The sequence below is a fragment of the Cnephaeus nilssonii genome (genome assembly GCF_951640355.1).
Source record: "Cnephaeus nilssonii genome assembly, chromosome: 5".
Taxonomy (NCBI): Eukaryota; Metazoa; Chordata; class Mammalia; order Chiroptera; family Vespertilionidae; genus Cnephaeus; species Cnephaeus nilssonii.
The window spans coordinates 61,518,889-61,539,092 of record NC_137076.1 but is presented as its reverse complement, the minus strand read 5'-3'; the positions used below and the strand labels follow the sequence as shown (position 1 = coordinate 61,539,092).

Here is a 20,204-nt window from a genome sequence, read left to right as displayed (position 1 = left end):
GAATTGTTTACTTCATTAGAATTCTATCATGCTCAATTAATGTATGCCACGTCTATAACTTCCCATGATGACTTCTCAGAAGAATATGTTAATACTTTCTATTAAAATAAGGACTTTTATTTATGAATCAGAAAGCTGAAAATATTCTGAGACAATAGGATCAAGATGTAAATAACTGTTCAAAAACACATTTCATATTCAGTTTAAAATTGCTTTGTTGTTTTCATACCTGTGAGATTACAATCAATTCCTCAGCAAAATCAAGAGAAGAATCAGAATAAAATTTTCAGTCTCAAACTTGTAGTGTATTATTGAGCAAAACATTTCATCTCCCAGGACCTCATTTGCCTCATCTATAGGAATGAGGGACTTGGGAGTGACATCAGCAAGCTACTAGTAAAAGGCTAGGAGGTCCCAATGCTCATCACCGCCTTAAGAAAAAACAGGACAATAAATGGAAGAAAATAGCTCAGGAAAAGCGCTAGAATCTAGACAACAACAATAAAAAATTGCAGCAAAAACCTGGCAGAGCTCAGAAATCAAGGATGGCCACATAGTTAAGTAAAAAAGGTAATTTGCCTACATCACCACATCCCCCAGTCAGAGATCTAAGAAAGTTTCCAGAGAAAGAGAGCCGGAGAAACCCAGCAAACCTCACCATTGTGGACATTTGCAACTTTTGCTAGAGAGGTCTCCCACAGTCTTGAACATGCTGATCCCCTCATGGAGCAGCCTGGAGTGCCCCCACCTCTGTACCTATTCCCAGGTGCTGGAGCTGTTGCTGAAGTGAGATGGCCTCGGGTTCTCTGGTTGTTGCTGTGCCCCATTTTCAGGAATTGGGTGCCACAGCATCTTACTATACACAAGACTTGAGCTGCCACTTCTCTTTGCCCAACTGGGCCCAGGTCAGGCATTTTCCCACCATTACTGAGGCAGCTTCCCCTGCTCTGAGTCCAGCCCTCAGGGTCCCAAGAACACTTTGCCTGCCATTATTTAGGGCTGTGTTGCTGCTGCCTCACCCTCCTCTCCCTCCATCCCTGGTCAAGACTCTGAACTGTCATTGTTGAGATAGCTCTTGCGGCCCCAAGCCCTGCCCCCTGGGTCCCAGGTACTGGCTCTGATCCATTATTGCTAGGGGCACTGTCACTACCCTGGCCCCACACCCCAGGCAGTTCAAGGCTCAGACCCATAAATTTTTCCCAATACAGAAAAGCTTAGGAACAGATGGTTTCACTGGTGAATTCTACCAAACATGAAGAATGAACACCAATACTTTTTTTATTAATATGTCTAAAAACATTATCAGCAAAATATTAGCAAACCAGATTCAACAACATGTTAAAGGCTCATTCACCACGATCAAGTGGGATTTATCTCAGAAATGTAAGGATGGCTCATCATAGTACTGGTATCCTAGCCAGAGCAATTAGCAATTAAGTAGAAAAAGAAATATAAGATAAATGTATCAGAGTAGAAGAAGTAAAATTATCTCTGTTCACACATGACATCTTATATATAGAAAATCCTAAAGAAGCCACTAAAAAGTATCAGAAGTAATGAATGAATTCTAAAATTGCAGGGTATAAATCAACGTACAGGAATCAGTAGCATCTCTGAACACTAACAACAAATTATCTAAAAGAGAAATCAAGAAAGTGATCCTATTTACAATAGCATTAAAAACAATAAAATGCTTGGGAAGAAACTTAATCAAGGAGGTGAAAATTATAAGACACTGATAAAAGAGATTAAAGAAGACACAAAGAAATAGAAAGATATCTTGTGTTCCAGGATTGAAAGAATTAATATTGAGAAAATGTCCATTAGATCCAACATGATCTATAGTTTCAGTGCAATCCTGATCAAAATTCCAATGGCATTTATAACATAAGTAGAAAAATTGTCATAACATTTGTTTGGAACCACCAAAGACCCCAAATAACCAAAGCTATACTGAGAAAGAACAAATCTGGAGGCATCATGATACCTAATTTCAAGCTATAATGCAAAGCTATAGTAATCAAAATAGTATGGTCCTGGCATAAAAATAGACACATAAAGTAGTAGAACAAAAGAGAGAACTGATACACCAACCTTCCTATATTATTAACTTATTTTTGACAAGGGTACCAAGAACACACAATAGGGAAAGGACATAAAACTGGATATCCACATGCAAGAAGAAATGAAATAATCTTTGCCTTATATCACTCAAAAATTAACTTGAAATGAACCAAAAATTTTAATGTAAGACTTGAAGCCACAAAACTTCTAGAAGAAAACATAAGGGAAAAGGTCCTTGACATTGATCTAGGCCAGTGATGGGCAACCTTTTGAGCTTAGTGTGTCAAACTTCGCCAAAAAATTGAGCATAACTCGGGTAGTGTGTTACTTTGAAGAAAAAACATTATTTCGCAAATGTTTCATCCTCAGGAGCAGCAAATGTTTCATCCTCGGCATGCGGCCGCCTCAGCGGCCGTGTGTCATCAGAAATGACTACGTGTGTCAGTGCTGACACGCGTGTCATAGGTTCGCCATCACTGATCTAGGCAATGATTTCTTGGTTAAGTCACCAAAGCACAGGCAACAAAAAGTAAAACAATTATGACTACATTAAACTAAAAGCTTCTGCCAAGCAAAGGAAACAATAAGTTGAAAAGACAAGTTACAGAATGGAAGAAAATATTAGCAAAGTATACTTCCAAAATATATGACGAACTCAGGTAAATCAATAGCAGAAAAAGAAATAATCCAATTTTAAAAGTGGGCAAAAGACTTGAATAGACATTTTTCCAAAGAAGATATACAAATGGCCAACAGACATACATAAAGTTGTTCAACATCACTAATCGTCAAAAAAATGCAAAACAAAACCACAATGAGATGTTACCTTACATATGTTAGGATATTATGACTCGATTCATAGTACTGTTACCAAGCAGTTCATGAGCTGGACTTGTTTAAGTGGCACTGCCCCAGGGAATGAAGAGACCAAGGTTCCTGATGGTTAAATGGAGCATAGAGGCCTGTTGGCCTAGAACATTTAAACCAAACACATAAGAGAGGGGGGGAAAAAATTCATATTCTTCCAAAAAATATTTTAAAAAGGACGAGATATCAAATGTTGGCAAGGATAAGAAGAAAAGGAAACCCTTATACATTGTTGGTGAGAATTTAAATTGGAACGGTCATTATGAAAAACAGTATGGGTGTTCCTCAAAAAATTAAAAATAGAACTTCCATATGACCCAGCAATCCTATCCTGGGTATGTATCCAAAGGAACTGAAATCAGTATCTTGGAGGGATATCTGCACACTCATGTTCATTGAAGCATTATTCACAATATGTAAGATTTGGAAACAGCACAAGTGTCCATCAACAAATGAGTGAAGATGTGACACACATACAAACAGTGAAATATTATTAACCACGAGAGAGAAGGAAATCCTGCCATTTACAAAAACATGAGTAGACATTAAAGACATCATGCTAAGTAAGATAAATCAGACAAAGACAAATACTGTATGAAATAACTTGTATGTGGAATCTAAACAAACTGAACATGTAAAGACAGAGTAGAATGTTGATGATCAGGGGATAGGGAGTAGGGGAATTGGGGAGATGTTAAGGGTGCAGACTTAAAACTAGTAAATAAGTAAGTTCTATATAATGCACGCCATAGTGATTATTGTCAATGTACCATATTATAAAAGTTGCTCAGAGACTAAATCTTAACTATTCTCAACACACACAAAAAGAAATGATAAATACATGACATAATAAAGCTATTGTTAGCTAATGCTACTGTAGTAATCATATTGCAGTATATACAGGTGTACTGGTTAATAATGCGAATTTTGTAATCAAAGAAAACACGATAATTTCAAGAGAAACATCAAAAGTGCTTTATTCAAAGTAATGTCCATCACTAGCGACACGTTTCCCCCATCCTTCAGGTAATTTGTGGATAACGTCCCAATAGAAGTTTTCTTGTTTTGAGGCAAACCATTCAGAAACTCAATTTTCACTTCTTCATACGTTTTGAAGTGCTGCTCAGAAAGTGTGTGTGCCACCGATGGGAATAAGTGGTAATCTGAAGGAGTAAGGTCTGGGTTAATACTTCCCAGGCAAGATCTTTTAATGCGTCTTTAACTGGTTTTGAAGGGCGTGATGGTGAGTTATCATGAAGCAAAATTACTTTGCCGTGTCTGGCCTATTCTGGTTGTTTTACTATCAAAGCGTAGTTCAAATTGATTATTTGTTGTTGGCAGTGACCAGTATTAATGGTTTTACCTGGTTTTAGAAGCTCATAATACACCACACCTTCCTGATCCCACCATTGTCTTCTTTCCAAAGCGATTTGGCCTTGCAGTTGATGTTGATGGCTGACCTGGATCAACCCCTGATTTTGTGCATTTGGGATTCTCAAAATAAATCCACTTTTCATCGCCAGTCACAATTTGATGCAAAGAAGACTTTCTTGCATGTCATTGAAGCAACATTTTACTGATGACTTTTCGGTTTTCCATTTGTCTTTCGTTCAGTTGATGTGGCACCCATTTTCCTTCCTTTAAAATCTTTCCCATTGCTTGTAAATGATTGGAAATTGTTTGCTGAGCAACGTTTAATCTTTCAGCAAATTGTTTCTGAGTTTGACTAGATCTTCATCCAATAATGCTTGTAACTGTTGGTCTTCAAACTTTTTCGGTTGACTTGGAAGTTCTTTGTCTTTCACATCGAAATAATCACTTTTAAAGCATTTAAACCAGCGTTCACAAGTATCTTGAGATGGAGCATGCACACCATAAGCTTCCCGAAGAATTGAGCAGCACTTTTCTTCAAAATAAAGTAATGAATTAAAACTTCCTGCAAATGCTCTTTTTTTTTTGGCACGAAAGTCAACATTTTTAAGCGTAAAAATATCTATGATGTTAACACCTTCAGAAAATTTAACATATGAAGTTTTGAAGCTGTGTCAATACAACAAAATAGCATACATATCAAATCGCATATATATCAACATATGTGTAACTCTATCTAGTGAAAAAAATCCGCATTATTAACCGGTACACCTTGTAAATGTATCAAACCAACATATTTTACACTTTTACCTTACACAATGTTATATGCCAATTATCCTATATAATAAAAGGGTAAAAAGCAAATTGTCCCCTCGACCAGGAGTTCAACTGGAGTTCAACCAGGGGATGGGCCGGCCAACCACCCGGAGTCCCTTCCCCTGGTCGGCCCCCATCCATGCATGAATTCGTGCACTGGGCTTCTAGTATCTCGATAAAATAAATTAATTTAACAAAGAATGAGGGACTTGGACTGTGGTTCTGAGTGTATTCTGCAGACCAGCTAAGATATTCAAAAGACATCTTTACAAGCCCCACCCTAGACCCACTGAATCGGAAACTGAAGGTGGAGCCCAGAAGTGTGTGATTCAGATAGACTAACATGTAGAAACCACTAGGCTAGATCATTTCTAAGGTCATTTTATCTTGGTAGTCCTAGAACTCTGTGACTCTGGTTTCCCAGGACATTACTTCTTGGTCACTTCTTATCTTTGTAATCAATCCCTACAGAACCTCTTCAAAGTACTACTGGCCCTGGAGCCTCTCAAGCCTACCATGTCATTTTGGTGGCTTCAGACCCAGATCATCTCTCACCTAGACATTTAGCATTTCTCTTTTATGACTTGCCACCTGTAATAGTCCCTTCCAAGCAATATTTATTACCATCATTTACTTTGTAACAGTTGTTTTCCTCAGCATACTAATTTTTATACTATCCATTGATGATACAGGGCCCAGCACAGTTCTGGCAAATGGTACACTCTATGTAAATGTTTCACAAATAAATTATATTTTGTCACAGCCCATTCTACATTGAGATGTACATGAAGCACAAGTGAACACTCAACAGCAATAAAACTCATGCTTATAGGAAAGGGAAATGATAAAATTATCCTAGAAAAACAAATAGAAGAAAAGTGTCAATCAATAGTAGGAAGAGGTGGCTTTATAGGCAGAGAAGGAGCTAGAGTTATCTGATAAGGTGAAACAAGGGTTGTAGTTGTCTACAGTGGTCAAATGCAAAACAGTGGTGTTAAATTGACATCCTCATCTGCCCTTTGTTCCTCACTGGAGAAGTCTGCTATAGCTAGCTGAACTATCTCTACAACTTCCGTGTGTGTGTGTGTGTGTCCATGCATTTATCTACTGAGATTTTCCTTTCTTCTTTTTTTAATAACTGACTTTTTAATTTAGCATCTGCTCCTCCACGTCCAAACAGAAGCCTCTTCCAAAGTGTGTTTCTCTATTCTGGGACCATCAGCCCTTTGTTTTCTTAGCCAACTTGCTTACCCAGGTTACAACACTGCATTGGGTCTAGACAAGGGAGAGCAGTGCTGGGACCCTGCTGCTTTCCTAGTGTGACATTTTCCTTCCTGAATGTTCAGTCTAGACTTCTATTCAATAGCATATCTGGGGCCAAAGACTCTCTCTTCTAGTTCTTCACACCCATCCTTTCTCTTCTTCCACATTCAACCAGTCCTGTGTTTCCTGTGGCTTTCTTATGCTCAAGATTTGGATAATCTTCATCATTATAGAGATTTGGGTGGAGTGGCTGATTTTTGGCTCCGAGTAGCTGTTGGAGCCACACAAACTTTTTCTTCTAGGTTATCTACAGCTATGCTGTTAGATGGGTTCTCAACAGACCCAAGTAAGCCTCTGAGGAAGCTTCCTGCTTGCCCAGGCATGTAGCATTCAATTACACTCATGCTCATATAAGTCCTTCGGCTTTGTGAATAATCAACCCCATGATACCATTTCTTTAAATAAAGTAGAGCCAGTGAGTCTGTATTTGCTGTTTACAGTAACTATGAGATACAAGACCAAACAGCAATTGTATTTTCAAGTTTTACCTTTCATATTCAGTAGGTATTCCTGAAACCAGTTGAAACAAAAGTGACCTTGCAGAATCTGATTTCCCAACCACACCTGGTACAATCACAGGAACTACAGCCAGAAGTTGGGAAATACTAGCACACAAACCATCTTCCCCAGAAGTCGGGATTAGAATAATAGCATGGGTGGTTTTTTTTTTTTAAAAAAAATACCTCAAAACCTTTTCACATGGATGGTCTCATTTTATCCTATAATGAAGATGGTTTGGGCCCCTAAGAAATGTGGGCAAGCTTAACTAGTCTCACATGTGGCAATGCAGTCTGCATAAAGCGTCTGTTCAATGCATTAAAGCAGCTTTCACTGATGAATCATAAATGAATTCACCGCAGCACACTGTAAGCGGCGTATGCTTTTAGGACTGGGGCATTGCCTAGTCACCATCACGGAGATGGATACAGTCATTCTGCTGGTGCTGCCCAGTATGAGTCTCTCTAATCAAATTCTTTGTTTAAATGCAGCTGTCCTCCTATCTCGCCCTGAGCAACAGGAACCAACTTCCAGTGACCCCACTCACTCTTGGCCATGACGGGGTCTGGCTCGTAAACCCAGTGTGTCAAGTAAAGTGGCTGCTGGGAGCCTCGCTGGGTTTTGCCAGGATTAGGTATCACCAGGTTATCTGCTAAATATATCAGTGGCTATTCCGCCCCATTTTCCTTGGGTGAGAAGCTGGTGTTTCTATAAATAAATAAATACATAAAGAGCCAGGAGAATTAAGCACGCTGTCACAGACGGCAGGAGAAAGCTTTCTGTGTATCTAGTCCCTCAAGAGCCCCTCTTCATTTCACCCCAGGAATGCTGTCAAACGGAACGTGGTTCAATACTGGCATCCTGTGGCCAGAGGAATTCATCAAATCTCTGAATCTCTCCCTTCCTCGGGCTCAGCACATCCCCTGGCTGTTTAGGCTGAGCAGCCTTACAGCGTTTTCTGAGAGCTGTCTGGTTGCCTCGCGTTTTTTATGGAAGCACCCTCAGTGAGATGTGTTCTGATCTACCGACATTTCACAGGGCTGATGGGTTCGTGTGTATTGGGGTAAAAAGAAATGATAATACAGAGGCTAAAGAATGTTAGCCACCAAGACAACCGGATCTGTTATCACTGAACTAACTGCCCCAAGCAGAGGCTCTCTGGCCTCCAAGTTCACATGAAGTTTGTCTCTGACAAGGAGGTGGCTGGGGGAAGAGGTGACGTTCTGGATCAGGACTCCGCCGTTTTGTGTGTCTGCGTGTGAGTGTTCTGTTTTGGCCAAAGGCTAGGAAAATACTGGCTATTGCAGCAATAAATACTATGAATTATTATTTTACTTTATTACAAGAATGCTGCCTAAGAGGAAAATCAAACAAAATTGAGGAAAGACTTTCAAGGCAGCTGTAAAGATAAAGGGTGGCAATGATCGCAGTTTAAAAGGCAGAATTGTCATGTTCTTTGGTGAGGCTTAATGGCATTTTTGGGAACCAAATAATCATTATGGGGCTGCTACATTGCTGCTGCTTTCACAAATGCCTAACACTAAATTTGGAGTTCTTGGAGATGATCAAAACATCATTAGAGACAGAAAAATAACCCCAAACTTTAAAATTACATGAGCAGGAAAACACATCAAAGAAAGGTGAAGCATGGAACGTAGCAATAGGCATGCACTCACAAAAATGTGGTATCAAGTACGCACATGTTAGCAAAAGGAAAGAAGTATTACAGTAGGCTGGCTACAAACAGGAAGAACAAAATGCCTACTACGTGGGAGCAAGCAAGGAATTCGCTCCTTCACAGTGCTCCCTTCTCGATGTGGCCCAACCCTAGGGCTGCCAGCTCTGTCATCCTGCATTCTCTTGTTTTTCTATGGTGCTCAAGGGTTTTAAGTGTCTCTGGCCAGGATCCGAGATAGACACAGATCTCATGGTGATAAGCGTTAATCTGTCCTGAACATTGGTAATGAGAAGAGCAATCCTAACGGTAAATACTGTTTACCAAGTCTTTAGTTTTTTTTCAGAATCGTATTGCCTACAAGTGGAAAAACATAACTAAAACCATTCTACAGAAAATGAATCTGATCTAACAAGAAATAGAGATTAAATACCCTGCTAGGCGATCAGTGTGCCTGTGTTAGCCTTAAAGAACCTAATTTTCATAGTAACACTTCTTGGGGGAATAGTGTTGCTGGCTAGAAAACAAATTTCAGTATAAGTAGTATCTAATAGGTCTAAAGATACCAAATACCAATTAAAAACTAATAAAGAGGAATAGTAGCAAAACTCTATTTTAAATGACTGCCTTCTGAAGGAGTTCGTGTAGCACACTAGAGATTCAATATGTATACCAAATTGTTATTTTATTTTTAGTAGCACTGACATTATTTATAAACAATTTTACCAGAAATCTCTCTGAACTTTTTGCTGAACTTTAAAAAATTAGTTATGGTAAAATAAGTAAATTAAAACAAATGAGAACAAAACTTGTTTTCTAAACTCACCTGCAAGAACCTATCTGCTTCTCAGGTTGTGTTTTTGACTCCTCTCTCTCGTCCCCCTGGCACCCCATCCAGCAGATGTGGATTCAAATCCTAGCTCAATGGTTTAAATTCTGTACACTCAAAAATAAAATCCCCCTCCCTGAATCCCGGGTTCCCCATCCGGCTGTAGGAGTAACACCACCTCACACGGGATCTTGTGGAGGATTAAAAGAGATGATGACGTGGGGAAAAGGGCTCCCTCAGCAGAGCCTGGGACAGAGGGCTGGGCTTTCCACCAAGGCTGTTGCTTCCTAAGCACCCCTCCTACTACTGATCTACTATTTTCTCCTCCAACTTACCTGGTCACCAAGCTCTGTGGGCGTTTCCTCTTTAATATCGTTCCTTTCTCTTGGACCCTGCTGACACCCTGAGTTCAGATCCTCCTCCATCCTCGTCAGGATTACTAAGTTAACTAACCTCTATTCTCTGTCTTCAGCCTCGACTCCCTCTAACCCAGCCTCCCTGCCTCCAGGATGATTCTTCTAAAGTATAAAACTGCCTGAGTTTGAGTTCTAGCTCTTCTACCTAATATCTATGTGATGTGTAAGAAGTGGTATGAGTTCTCCCATGCTATCACTCAAAGTCTATAAAATAGGAATAATAATTTTCCTGCCTCAGAAGATTTTTAAAGAATAAACAAGGTCATGTATGTGCTAATCCATAGAATCACACAGTAAATGAGAGCTGTTATTCTTCTCTTCCTTGTTCTCGCTGGTTTGTGACCCATGTGTGACTTACCATGCCTATTAAATAGGGTGGAGTAGTAAGCATGATATTTAAGACCTTTGTAGGTCTCTGCCTAACTCCCCACCAAATTTCATATCACTCATCAAGTAGTCTGTTACGATATAGAATCACTAACCTGCATTCAACCCAGGATAAAAAGAATCAGGTTAGGAAAGGACTCAGAAGAGCAATGAGACCATTCTCAGAAATGCTGATAAAATTCTTCCTATGAAAGCTGTTGTCCTAAGAAGTGACTAAGCATCCCAACTGAATACTGCCCTGAAAGCAGTCAGTGGCTGCACCCTAAACATCCTTCCACTTTTCTTCCTTCCAGTTCTAATTTAAATGCAATAACGCATTCAAACTAGCAGCTGTCCCACTTATAAATTTGAACTTTAAGACATGTGTGTCATGGGTGTACACATAGATGAGTTTTCTACAACATGGTCTGTAAAAAGGTTCAAAGACTTACCTGACAGTCTTCTAAACCACTTGGGCTTCTTGTCCCAGATAATAAAGAGATAGTATGCGGGGACTCCAGTCAGTGTGAGGATGAAGCCAATGCCCGTACTAAAGGGGTCTGAATAAAGGGAGAGGGCAACCATGAAGAAGCACGTGAAGGAAAACAAAGCCGGGATAAACAGCGGCACCTGGAACACAACACAGAAAAACAAATCACTTCCAACACCGTGCAAAGGATGGACAGTGGTTCAAGATGAGCCCATCAGTCATGACATTAGGTGACATACATGACCAGGTGACAGGCACCATCCTACAGAGAGGAAGGGAGAGGGAGAGATAGATAGAAACATCAATGATGAGAGAGAATTCTTGATTGATTGCCTCCTGCATGCCTCTATTGGGGACTGAGCCCACAACCCAAGCATGTGCTCTGACCGGGAATAGAACCATGACCTTCTGGTTCACAGGTCAATGCTCAACCACTGAGCTATGCTAGCTGGGCAATAACAAAGTCTCTTTAAAGGACACAGAGAATATATTAAACACTAGAGCCCGATGCATGAAATTCTTGCAAGGGGCTCGGCCCTCGCAGCCCCGGCTTGGTGCGGAAGGTCGTCTGGAAGGACATCTGGAAGGTCGTTTGGTTGTCCGGTCTAATTAGCATATTATGCTTTTATTATTATAGATATTCCCTTAATTTAAAAAAAAATCTTTGGATAGAAAAAAACTCTAAGGATAAATAAGTGTGTTTCATTATATAAGTCCTGATTTATTTTACTAGGTAAGTACTACTATAATTTCTGTTTTTGGTATTAAAAGATGAGCTCTTTGATAATTATGATTAGAGTCCACTTTAATGTGGAGCTAAGACCATGGGCTGCTAGTCACATCTTAAATCCTTTCAGGCAAAATTGATTTTCTGTTGGAGATTCACAGTAAGAGAGGACAGGAACAAAACAGGCCAACTCCTATTGGACCGCTAATGAAGATGTTGCCAGGATTAGGCAATGAATATAATTAGAAACAAATTCTGACAACATAACTGACAACCTGGTCTGTTATTTCTTCAAAGCAAATGAACAGTGAGGCCAAATCAATCTATGAGCATTGGAGGCTGAAGGAGACAGGCGAGAAGGGTATTCTTCAACCCTCCCCAAAGGAATGCTTAGTTATGGTAACTGTGCTTTCGTTTAAGTGGTAAGTTCATACACCTTTGCTTCCCCTCTATATTTTACATTTTTATTCCTTCTGGAGTGTATAATGTAGAAAAAGAGCCACGTAATAAGTCATAACCTTTAAAAATACTGAGAATGCCTATTTTGTACAGCAGAATCCACTTTAGAGTTTTAAAGAGTGACACCATTCCATACGTATCGGCATCACTCTTTCTCAGTCTGGCTGTCCACAAATGTTCAGCGTAAAGATAGATCAGAGTAACCCATGCTTTGAATTTATCAGGTCATTGGACACCTCATGAAAAATCAGCATAACAAACATCCTCTATTAATACCACCTCTTTTTAAAGAGCTCAGTACAGCACATAAAATAATGTGATGAACTATGTCCCAAGGGAAAATCAGTTTAATCTGAAGGCACTACCTGCAAGAGTTAAACACCTGATGGCAGAGGATGCCTCCCCCTCCCCCCCACGCCCGCCCAAGATCCCCATCATCAAGCTACGACAAAGGGAGGACTGGGTATTAGGAGAAAGATTTATGTAAACCCATCAAGATTGCTGAGGTTACCTTGAAAGGACGATGCATATCTGGGCGTTTGTATCGAAGATAAATCAGCCCAGCAACCGCTAGCCCAATAAAAAGCCACCTGGCAAAACTGAGGAAATTCAAAAGACTGTAGAGGTCCCCAGAGAAGAGCATCACCATCGTCAGAGGATACTGGGGGGAGAGGGACAAAACCACACTCGGTGAGTTAAAGGGAACACAGGCGATACCAAAGCATCACATACCTAGACATCATTATTACCCTTTCCAAATGATTACTTATACTGATAAACTACCGTGTTGATTAAAACCTAACCTCCCTTCTATAGTCTGCTCTTAAAATCCCTTTCCATACCAGCAACAGAATGAGAGGGCCATCGTCACCACCAGTTACTGAGAAGGAATTTTATATGGATGTTTGGTGTTTAGTTGCTTTTACATTGGACAGAAGAGAGTATATTTTCAAAGTCACAGTCAGTGACTGAAAATGTAAGGACCCACAGATGACTAATAAATAATTAATAATGAACATCACAAGTGTCCCCTCTTGGGAAGTCTGCAGAAAGCTCTGCCAGTGGGGTCTGCGTCGCTCTTGGCCACGCACCCATGAAACACGGGCCACTTCTCAGTGCCTCTGCCAGGCCCTGAATGCAAAACGTTGACCTCTCCTTCCTCCACGCTCCCTCTCCCCGTGTGCTTGCCACGGGTGACCCTCAAGACCGCACAAAGGAAGGCGGCCCAGAGATCAGCACAGCGAGTCTCTGCCGCGGCGCGCCAAGGACAGCATGACTGATAGCAGAGGCTTAAAACGAAGCCCTCTTCACGGAATAATACATTCTGTTCCCACAAGTGACCGCTGCCTTCCGGATTCCTCACAAAGAGTACTGTGTACTTTACAAAGAAATTTCAAGGAAACATTTTGAAACAAATTAAATGCATGGAGAAAAAAAAAATGTTCCATGAATTCTGGCAGCAGATTGCATTTGAGAAAAATGTTACAAAATGGTAGGCATAAAGGGACCATAACATTGCCAGTGGGTGTTAGAGCACTGTTACACCTTACACAGTCTTTTGTATCCCATGTTTCACAGGTACCGTTCTCGGCATAAAGAATCCTACAACTGAAATTTAAGTTTTGGTGCTTTTATTTCTTCCCTCTAGGGTTGCTCTCAAATGTCTCACTTTTAATCACAGAATCACTGCACTGTCTAGGATTTCATCGTTGCGTTTTCTATAATTTTGTGTGCATTTCATTATAAGGGGCCTGTGTGACATCTGGATCATTTAGGACTGTAGTTTTTGGCTCCCCTCTCTGTACTTAGAATTGGGATTTATTACTCTGCATCCTTTTCTACCAGGTCCTTTGTCAATGGTAGGAGCCAAACTAATTTCCCTTGCACCTCACTACTTTCTACAAAAGTGGGGGGGGGGGGGGGGAAGTGATGTGGCTATTGCCCCATAGCATCAAATATGCATCAGCGGAAAACATCCTGCCTCCCACACGCTGCCAAGATATACACAGAGCCCTTTTCTCAATGAATGAGAGAGGAAAGCACTCTGATGTCTGGTGTGAAATCCTCTTTGCTAGCCTGCTATTAGAGGTTATATCGAGAGATACTTGTTAATGTGCATTACCAAAACAATAACAGCTGGCAGAGGAGTGTGCTTGCGGACATGAATCATGGAGAGGATTTCTGGAAGGTGACCCTCTCGAGACGCAACATAGAATAACCTGATGGGAGAAAAACAGGGGGTGGAGTTGACTATATAATTGATCATTGCAGAGGGGAAAATATCCCAGAACCCTAAGAGAAAACTTGCATCTTTTTCATCCCAAATGGTTTAACATTTCTTAGATGATTACCTAGATTTCACTTTTCAGATAAGGTAGAGACCATCATGAGAAGTCTGTCTTAGAATTTTTAAAAATCTGCCAACTATTGTATTCTTCTTTGAGAGGAAACAATAGCTACATCTGACTCAGCATGGCTCTCCCTACATATAAACAGCTGATAATGAATTTAGTTCTAGGTTCCCAGTACTGTAGGTGTGCTGTCTATCCAACCAAAACAACACACACACACACACACACACACACACACACACACACACACACACACCAACACACACACACTCTGCATGCACAGGTACATACACACTGTGAACATGAATAAAGGAAACCTCATTTAAAATAGAGTTGGGAGGGCCTGAAAGGGGAGCTCAACAGGAAGAAGCCTTCTTCACTACCCCCACAGGAGAAAAGACATTATCTCCTGGCCCAGCAATAACCCAGCTGGAGAGAAGCCACGGCAACCCTGAAATCCCACCCTCTTCCAATGGCCTTTCAATCAAAACTCCACTCCCAACAACTTCCCTTCCTCTGTAAAAGCAAGCCCCTCTCCTTTGTTCTCAGGACTCGCCTGTGGTTTTGCCAGGGTTTGCACGTTCTGAATTGCGATTCCTCTGCTATTTCCGAATAATCTCATTTTTCTGGTAAACAACTGGCTATTTCATTTTTAAGGATGACAACACATCTAACATTCATATTTATCTGATTGGGTTTTAATCTTATATTAAAACAAAAGGTACTTTTACATCAAAGAAAGCAATAGGGATAGAGATAGGGTGAAGTGGTGATTTCTGGTGTCTCTTACTTTACTTTTTTTCTTGTCACCTTTAGAGAAACAACAGATTTTATCACCAGAAATAAAATGCTGTTGTTAGACTCTGTAGACATACTATAAAAAAAATGCCACAAGCCCAGCTTCAGACTGGGCTATGAGTAGAGGCGCAGTGCCCTCTAATGGGCAGAAGGAGACATGCTGTTGCTACTTGGACAAAGACTTCAATCCTGCCTGTCCCTTTAAAAACAACAGGTTAGGAGGCACTATTTCTTTTTAAAGTAATCCTTATCACTTCCAATCTCAAAAACAGAAATACATTTCTGAAAATGCTTGAACTCACTCACCTGGAGACAGCAAATACACCCCCATTCATGGAGCCAAAGCAGGTGAGGGCAACGAAGATGGGAACTGCTAATGAGAAATTTCCCAGGAGCCTCTCAGCAAAGGTCTAGTGAAAGACAGAATGACGTAAACTAGTGCTTTGCCAGAAAGTGGCATAAAACGAAACAATGAATGCCAGATTCACTCTATGACTTCCTATTAGCCTGGTGATATGTGTATGTTTTATAATCCTTCTCTTTGGTTAGGTTCAGACTAACTCCGTAGACAATAATCAAAATTAGGTGCCATGGCATTGCTTTTTGCAAAAATGTGGGCAAAGGTCTAAACAAGCACCTATTCTTTAGTTTCAAAAGGCAACGATCCATTTACCGAATCTTTATATACTGTGGCCAAAATCTTCTATCATTCTGGTAAGTGGAAAAAGCTCCTTCAGAAAAAATTTCTGCTTTGGGAGACAGAAATCCACAATACCTTCTCTTTGCCCAGAAAGCCACATTTTGATAGTGAAGCACAAATGTACACTGAGAAGAATGATGGACACTTGTTTCATATACCAATCCCACTGTCATGACGTAAAAGCATGGCAAAAAAACACACAAAAAAACTGATGTCTTAATCACTGATATCCTATCTATGAGATGTTCCGAAAATCTTTTGCCCAGAATAATCACATCAGCTGAATCTGTGTTCATCAAATCAATTATCAGGCAATTCCTTCTGTGTTTCCCATGAAAAGGCTAGACTACAAATACAAGGCCAAGGAAATCAAGCCACAGGAAAGACAACAGATAAGCAAAACTTCCGAAATTTCCTTTTATGCCATGACATAAAGGCTGTATTGTAAAAAAACAAAAAAAAGTGGGATTCTTTACTTGTCCTTGATGCAGCTGGTGCTGTGTAATTAATGGGCCACATTACGCTCGAGGAATAAGTGCTGCCCTCTGTCCAATAAGATGAGATGACTGGCCGGACAGCAGCAAGCTTTGTACATTTGGGTGTCTGCTAGAACTACAGCACTGGCTGACGCCTTTTGTAAATACAGTGAACGCATACATAGGTTCATGTGAAATGAGGTCATTTGTTCCCCATGGATGTTGCTGATATGAGGTAATATGACTATTTTTAAAGGAACTGACAGCTAATGATTGGAAGTTATTCCCTCCCCCTCCCCCTCCCCCTCCCCCTTCCCCTTCATTGTTATGAGGTCATGAGTGAAGGTTCTCTTACTACCTATGGTTTTATACAAAATAAAAATATGTGTCACAGAATAACAGTCCCATGACATGACCTTTGGGAGCAAAGACAGTCCTGAAGTCTCATAAATTTTGGAAAATGTAAAATTATGAGTATCCACTTCTTAGGGAATTAAAAATGCACATTAGCATTTTATTATTCTGAGAAGTGCTACAGAAATGACATCTGTGTAACTTTGAATAACTCATTATTCCCCCAAATTAATAATATCTCATGACTAGTATTCAAAAGGATATAAGAGAAAAAACAAATATATATGGTCAAGTTGGAAATTCTTAAAGTGGTACTTTGGGGAAAATGTTTGAAAAGTTTACAATTGGGAAAGAGTACAGAATAATTGCAATTGGCATACCCAAAACTGCATTCTTTTAAATTCTGCCCACCTGTCTTTAAAGACACGTTGGAAGACTGTGTATATGTGGAAATGTGTTTTCAAGCATGTATATGCAGAAATGTCTTACATGACATTAACACTATAGAAAAATCATATAGGATTTTAGCTGTATCAGTTAAATGGAATATGCTAAGGTGTGTTCTAATTTTTTAAAGATGCTCATTATCATTCAGGTCAAGAAAAGATTACTGAATTTCAAAACCCTTTTCTGCTGGAAGGAACTAGTATAAAATTGCATCAACTCATTAACCTAAATTCAAATTGGCATTTCCCCAACTTGGACTTACCACTGCCACTGCATTTGAAAGCAAGAGCTCTTCAGCACTAATGGTCGTAAAGTAGGCCACATTCGTTAGCACATAGCCGATGGTGACGATGGCCATGGATATACCTATGGCAAGGGGGATGGTTCTGAAATGCACAAAGGAATCGCTTATTAGTCATCTTTCGTTATTCTTTTTCTAAAATCAAGGATGATAGGCTAATTCAAACAAAAAATTAAATGGTATGTATGATAATTATAGGCTCTGTTGGGTATGCATAAACATTTCACTGGAGTGAGGTACCACACATTCCTTTGTAATGTAATAAGGTCCATGGGGCAGATGTAGAGATTTCTGTAGTCTTGTCTCCTGCTCTACCCCATTCCTGTACTCCATGAATGCTAAGGCAGTGTTTCTTTAACTTGAGCATGCATCCCTGGAAGGCTTGTTAAAACACAGATTGCTCCGCTCCAGAGTGTCTGATTCCATAGGTTTTGCATTTCTCACAAGTTCCTGGGTGGTTCTGATGCTGCTGGCCAGGGGACCACACTTTGAGAACCATTGTCCGCTACACCTTTCAAATTCGCTAATTCGCTGCCTTTGCACCTTTCTGACACTAGCCCCCCGAAATGGTCTTTCACATTCATGGGATTTTCCCCTTCAGGAACTTCCCTTACCAGCAAATAATACTTCCAAATTTTTTTTTTTTGGAAATCTGAGAGCAGGATATAGCCACCTTTCTAAATGATAGGAGTAATAATTTTGCATGGAACACAAAAAGCACAGAAGTGCTCACAATAATGACTTTGCATGGCCCTGCTGCAAGTTCAAAGGAAGCTTAAGATCATGAATGTCTATTAAAGCAACAGCGAAGATAATCCCATGAAATTAGAGGTGACGTGCTGGGAAGCACATAGGGCCCGACAGTGCTGACAGGACACAGCATCAAGAAATACCCAGTGCAAATGCAAGGTTATGTCTTCATTTAATGCGCTTGGAAAGCCAGGAAGTTACTGACCCCAATAATTTGATTCCATGTTACCGATACACATTACTTGCTTCACATAATCACCTCTTCAGACTCTTTCCCGTTCAAGCAACTTAAACCTTCAGCTCCCTGCATAAAGGCTGATGGGTTTTTTTTTTTGGCCATGGAGCTTATCAGCCCTCATGGAGCCTTAACCCTGCTGGTGTCACTAATGAAGACCTCAATATAAATAATTTTTTCCAAGATGAAAATACAGTTCAGAACCAGGGGGAAAAAGGTGGGGGGGGGGGGGACGGGGGAGGCACAGCCTGCCTCACTCCCCAAGCCAGGCGGGTTTTAGCACGCTAAGTCCCAGCTCATTATGCTAAGGAGTGCTGTAGAGAACAGGCAAACCTAGCCAGTCAGCCTCTGCCATTCATTATGCTGCTTAGAGCCTGACACTCCCCTGATCCCCAAAGTCTTAAGCCTTGATGGAGAAACACATTGACCTCTAAATCCTGGCATCCTGTTAGGAAAGGAGCAGATGCTTCCTTTCCCCAGTGCGGGGAGGGTCCTGTGGAATTTCCTCTTAACACCGTAACATGCACTGCTAGTTGTGATTGATAAACGCTCGATTTAAGCAAAGGAAATCAGCAGGCCAATTAGATACAAAAGAGTGAATGGCACAAGGCCAATTAGAGATGAGTTCTGTTTCTTTGAAAGAAAGGTTACATGGAAATGCAAAGGGGAATGAAGAGGAACATGAAGGTCTATAGACAACCTTTCAATCACTCACTGTATTATTATAAACTTGGATCCTTTCAGCTTTATAATGTGCCCAAGTGGGGTGCTAAGTTCTTTCCATGGAGGAGAGAAACAGAGAGAGGGGAAAGAGACACTCTGTATTCCTTGCAAGAATAATATTAAGAAATGAAATTAAGAAATGGCCAAGCAATGAAAAGGTTCTGGTAATAAAAAGTGGGGTGACTTAATGGTTCGGTGCAGTGAAGTGACCTAACCTGCCCAGGACAAGGTAGTCCTGTCTCATCACATGATGCTGCAAAACAGTAGAGAGAAGTAAGTCTCAAATTTGGGCTGTGGGCTCCCAGCATGGAAGCCAGAATGCCAGCTTCCCCCTCTGTTTCCTGCCTGGAGATTATGGTGCTTCTGAGGAAAGTTTTCTAAATTGATCTTAACAGAAGGGATCCTAAAACAACCAAACAAAAAAAACACCTAACCTTCCAGGTTCGTTTTCTCCCCCGTCAGCTTGTCAACAACAAAAAACAACACCAGCAGCTGCTGCCATTTATGTGGTGTCTGCTATGTGCCCGGCATTTTATTAGGCACATTACACGTTTGCCTCATTTTATCCTTGGAAAATCCTGCAGGTTGGAAACATCATCACCATTTTATATATGAGGAAATGAAGTCTTACAGAATTTAAATAACTGTTCAAGGATACACAGCTGGTACGTGGAAACACAGAGTTCAACCGCAAGGTCTCGCCTACCTTGAAGTCAAAGCATTTTAACCACTAATGTGTACACACGATCTCCTGTGTGTGGGTCCTCAAACACTGACTGTTGATTTTCAGGAAAATCATAATTGCTGAATATAATGTTTATTGGAGAGCTCTCTTCAAGGCTGTGTTTCTCATGCAGTCACTGAGAATGCAGCTACCATAAATGAGGGGAAAATACGTATTCCATGATTTCTACAGTTTTCCTGTGTAACATGAACTATAAGGTATAGTTTCGCTGCTTAGGTAGTAGATTTTCCTTTTAAAATTAAAAAGACAACAGAGGCTAACTTAATTAATTTTGTAGACAAGAAGGAAAAGTAAGCATGCCTGTCAGGTAAAATTAACTAGATTAACAATTTTACTATCAGCTAAATATACTAGATAGATATTAGGGGGAGAAGGCATCAAAGGCGCCTAAAGTATATGACAGGAGAGATGGTCTCACCTTGC

The 20,204-nt window shown here is 40.4% G+C and overlaps 1 protein-coding gene across 3 annotated transcripts in view; it reads right to left on the bottom strand.

Moving 5' to 3' along the window:
- The window catches only part of SLC7A11 (solute carrier family 7 member 11), a 113,580-nt gene that overhangs the window by 37,855 nt on the left and 55,521 nt on the right, over positions 1-20,204 (bottom strand). For 2 of the 3 annotated variants that reach the window (XM_079771715.1, XM_079771717.1), the window contains exons 7-11: positions 17,290-17,413; positions 15,357-15,460; positions 14,024-14,120; positions 12,413-12,562; positions 10,678-10,855 (exon numbers count right to left, since the gene is read on the bottom strand). In XM_079771715.1, the coding sequence (XP_079627841.1) occupies positions 10,678-10,855; positions 12,413-12,562; positions 14,024-14,120; positions 15,357-15,460; positions 17,290-17,413 (653 nt within the window). Of the gene's footprint in view, positions 1-10,544; positions 10,856-12,412; positions 12,563-14,023; positions 14,121-15,356; positions 15,461-17,289; positions 17,414-20,204 lie in introns of those variants that run through there. The other variant, XM_079771716.1, reaches the window with a different exon arrangement.